The following is a 4,296-nucleotide window of genomic DNA, read 5'->3' on the forward strand; positions in this document are numbered from 1 at the left end:
ATATATATAAAGAGAGGCATTTTATTAATATTCCTTCCTTTATACTCTCCTAATTTCAATCTTATTAAATTATTATTCTCTCTACTAAAAGCATAGATAAAGGGGCATCAAGAGCTAACAGATAGCTTTAATAAATAATTAAGGGCTTTTTTTATTTTACTATTCAACAATATAGTATTAAGAGGTACGCAAAAGCATATTTTTGATATTACTTTTTTGAGATTAATAAAACTACTATTAATGTGCCTTATAATACTATTAAGGAGGTATCAGACTAGCTTAGAAAGAGTGAGATAGTGATCCAACTTCACAAAAGAGGAATTGCAACACTTTTGGAACGGGCAGTAACGAAGTTTAACCGGAAGCGAGAGTATAAAGCATAGATAAACGCATTACGGCCTCTTCCTTAGCCACATATCCATTTTCTGACTATATGCGGTCAATCAAATGCCTATGAGTCAGAAGAGGACGTCAAACCCTTCAATATTGTAAGGATCGGGCGCAACAGCTCCTCGCTCCCGCAGTAGTGTCGCTATTTCTGCAAGGCCACAATGAAGCGCACGGTTAAGCGGTGCTTGACAATTCTTGCCCGCTAAAGTTGATATCCAAATCATCTCGTGTGAGTAGCAACCGTACAATATCTTCAAGGCCATGATACATGGCAAGTATAAGTGGTGTTTCACCAAGCTCGTCGCTTAAGTTGATATCCAAATCGCCTCGGGTGAGTAGCAACCGTACAGTATCTTCGTTGTTCCCCATTATAGCTTCCCCTCTAATAGCTCTAAAGAGGGCTGTATGGCCCTGGAAATTTTGAATGTTGACGTCTACATCGGGATTCGTCAACAACAGCACCACAACTTCCACATGTCCCCTAAAGGCGGCCTCTGAAAGTGGTGTACCGTAATTGCCAAGAGAATTGACATTAATATCATGTCTGTCCATCAGCAGCTTTACGACCGTCTCACTTCCCCACTTTGCAGCAAGTGAAAGTGGTGTTCGGCCATTTATTTACATCTTTAGAGTCAGCTTCAACATTCGGCCTGTTTAATAACAACTTCGCTATGCTCTTATGTCCGTACTTTGCAGCTTTTGAAAGTGGTGTTTGACCAAATAGATCTCTAGGATCAGTTTCAACATCCGCCCTGTCTAGTAACAGCTTCACGACTATCTCATGCCCTTCTGTTGCAGCCCATGAGAGTGGAGTTTCACCCAATTCGTTTCTGTCGTTCGGGTGATGATTGTTGTTCAAAAATAAGTTGATGCTCTCACGTAACCCAAAACAGGTAAGAAGATGAAGGGGCGTCACGCGCGGTTGAACCATCACACCATTTCTGTAGTAGACGGCTCCTTGCCTAACTTGAGCCGCACAATTGATGTTGTCCTCTTTCATTAGGAATGGCATAAGAGGCGACTCTGCGTCCTCGATAATCTGCGCTTCGACGTAAGAGACGTGCCACCCCCAGTTTTGTGCCGCATATTCCAGGAAAGCATTCTGTGTCATCAGAGATTTCAACTGTTCATATGTGGAGCACGTGCCAAATGAAAAGTTTTCGAGAGACAGATAGGCTATACAGCTCCTTGCAATGTCAAAGTGGACACTGGGTAACCATTCTTTTCCAGCATCTTCGTAGTATGCTTGAGTGGTATAGTGGACGAATCTGATGACATTACTCTTACCTGAAGCGTCCACGGTTACCAAACCGGCGCACACAGAGACCATCGGCTCCTCATCCTCGATATGCTCTTCGTCGATCTTTGTATCTCCGAGGCTGACTGCCAAGGCATGCTGAAGCTCCTTGACTGTTAACGGCCTCACAGCATAAGTGATCCAAGACAGGACTTTGTGGGCTAGATCTCGAAAGCCAGTTTGCTGAGCTTGAATCCTCTCAACTGTGTTTTTATAGGCATTGTTGAGTGCGTCTGATCCTATTTGCATGCTATCCAGTGCCGATTTGATACTCTTAGGCGTGGTTTTGTCGGTAAGTGAATCAAAATGAAGCTGCGCGAGGAGAAACCTAAGGACATTGTGTTGTGGTCAGCTACTGAACAACACGACCTGAACGGTATTCGGGGTCCGTTGGACACACGTACATGCCCTCAGCAGCGCTGATGACGCGGGTCTTAATCAGTTCCTGCAATTCTGCATTTCTGGCGACACACGGTGCCAACCGGCGCATTTGGCTACCAAGGGATTGACCGATATCAGGCTCGTTAGCTAGAATCTCTAGCTCGGTGCAATCTTCGAACTGTTCGAGAATGTTCTTCATGTAGCGTGTCGTAGCCAAGAAACTGACGTCAATGTTGGACTTTGTTTGTAGTTCGAAAAGCTCGGAGAGCAACTCGCCGCGAACATCGTCTGTACATTCATCCAAGGCATCGATGACGATAAAGACTTTGGCGCATGTCTCTGTGGCAGAGTAGAGGAGGCTGCGGAGCTCATTCTTATCAATATTCGGACGGGAGCTAGCGTTGGTGTGGCACTCGTATAGCTTTCGAAAATCATCGGGGACTGCGGGTAGCTGAAGAAGAAACTGTCGTAAAAGGGTGGCTATCAGATTTGAGAACGTCTGTTCATGCTGGCGTTTGTAGCTGCAGTATGCGTAAACAATGACATGGTTGGAACTCTTCTTGGCATGCTCCAGGAGGTCTTCCACGATGTCCCAGCGCCGGGGATCCCGGGGCATAGAAGAGTCTGCTGCATGCCATCGCGCCATCGGGTATACTCTTCCGACACCAAGAGCCATTTCCCAGTTCCTTTTGTTCGTCTGGAGATAGAATCACTGTACTGGTCCGAGAAATTAACAGGTGTCAGCCAGTTTATAAGCACTCGCAGTTCATTATCATCTCCTTTCTTATTCAGTTTGTCCACTCCATCCTTCACCTGAATTAAGACGTCTCTAGGGTAAATGATGTTTAGCTGCCAGAGCCCGAGTATAGTAAACAGATATGAACCACACACCTATTAAGGCTGCTAAGAAGGGTATTTAGTACGCTGACATGAGCGGCTAAACGCGATCGAAGTCGTTCGGCATCCTGTGGCTCCCATTGCAGTCGCTTCTGGATTCGTCGTGTCCTTTCGCTGAATTTTCTCGACGGTTGTCCAAGCTCCGAGTACTGTGCATTGCGAAAGTGTTGCAATTCCTTGGCGCTACCCTCGAATTGCTGGCGCCGCGAGGCAGAATTGCGGTGAGATGTAGGAATAGCTCCCTAGGGCCGTAGAACGCGTAGAAATTGCTTGAAATTGCTCATAGACCTCGCTGACGCCCTTCTCTTGCCCTATCTCAACTGCTGGCCCTTGGTGTTGAGTTCGCGATGAGCAAACTGCGCTTTTCGAAGTCGACCGTCGACGAAATGGCCCTTTTGCTTGCTACAGGCGTAGAACCACGAGAAATAGCTTATAGATTTCGATGCCACGCTTCAACTGTGGGCCGAATCCGGCAGAATATTGATACGTTCGGAGAGCCACGGCCAGCGCCTCAAGCGAAGATGGGTAGGCCGCAAAAAATCACTCCAGAGGCGCTTGAGGGCCTCCTTGATTGGCTTCTGGATAACGGCTCGGAGAAGAAGCTCTCGTATCTAGACGAAATGGTAGCGTTTCTAGATGAGGAGTATGATATAGAAGTATCGAAATCAACTGTCTGTCGAACGCTGGCAAAGGAGAAGATCACCCAGAAAGCTGTTAGTATTGTATCATTCTAATTCGCACAAATTCGGACTTACTTTGTAGGTTGAGCGTCAAGCTGCTGAGCGAGATGAAGACTTGCGAGACTACTATAGAGCTCAGATATGCGAAGTTCGTGCTGAGGAGGCTATATTCGTCGACGAATCGGCTGCGCATGAGCGCACAAAAGACCGTAAAAGAGGTTGGTCTCCATACGGCGTACCGTGCAGAGTAATAGTACCAAATGGGCGCTTAAGGAGATGGAGTATCTTGCTAGCTATAGGGATTAATGGCTATCTCGATTATGAGATATACCACAGCAGCTTTAACCGCGAGAGATTTAACGCATTTATTCAAAGATTACTAATGAAGATAAATCCGTATCTTAGGCTACGGTTAGTGCTGATTATGGATAACCATAGCGCTTATCATAGTCAAGTAAGCTCTTGACGCTATATTTACTATTAATACTGATATTTATATATAGGAGCTAAGAGATATATGCTGAGAGGCAGGCGTTCGATTAATATATCTATCTCCTTACTCTCCTGACTTTAACCCTATCGAATTCTCATTTTCTCTGTTAAAAGCATGGATAAGACGGAATAGAGAGCTTGCAGGGCAGTTTTCTGACT

At 45.6% G+C, this 4,296-nt stretch overlaps 1 protein-coding gene across 1 annotated transcript; it reads right to left on the bottom strand.

Annotated features, from left to right (window-relative positions):
* Nucleotides 1–564: 564 nt before the first annotated feature.
* EPUS_09501 (uncharacterized protein) lies at nucleotides 565–2,744 on the bottom strand (the record flags this gene model as incomplete). Its single annotated transcript, XM_007806925.1, has 3 exons — nucleotides 565–934; nucleotides 1,080–2,015; nucleotides 2,092–2,744. 3 exons carry the CDS (start codon nucleotides 2,742–2,744, stop codon nucleotides 565–567), a joined length of 1,959 nt encoding a protein of 652 aa, XP_007805116.1.
* Between the last annotated feature and the right edge of the window lie 1,552 nt (nucleotides 2,745–4,296).

This window comes from Endocarpon pusillum (genome assembly GCF_000464535.1).
Source record: "Endocarpon pusillum Z07020 unplaced genomic scaffold scaffold6417, whole genome shotgun sequence".
NCBI classification, from domain to species: domain Eukaryota; kingdom Fungi; phylum Ascomycota; class Eurotiomycetes; order Verrucariales; family Verrucariaceae; genus Endocarpon; species Endocarpon pusillum.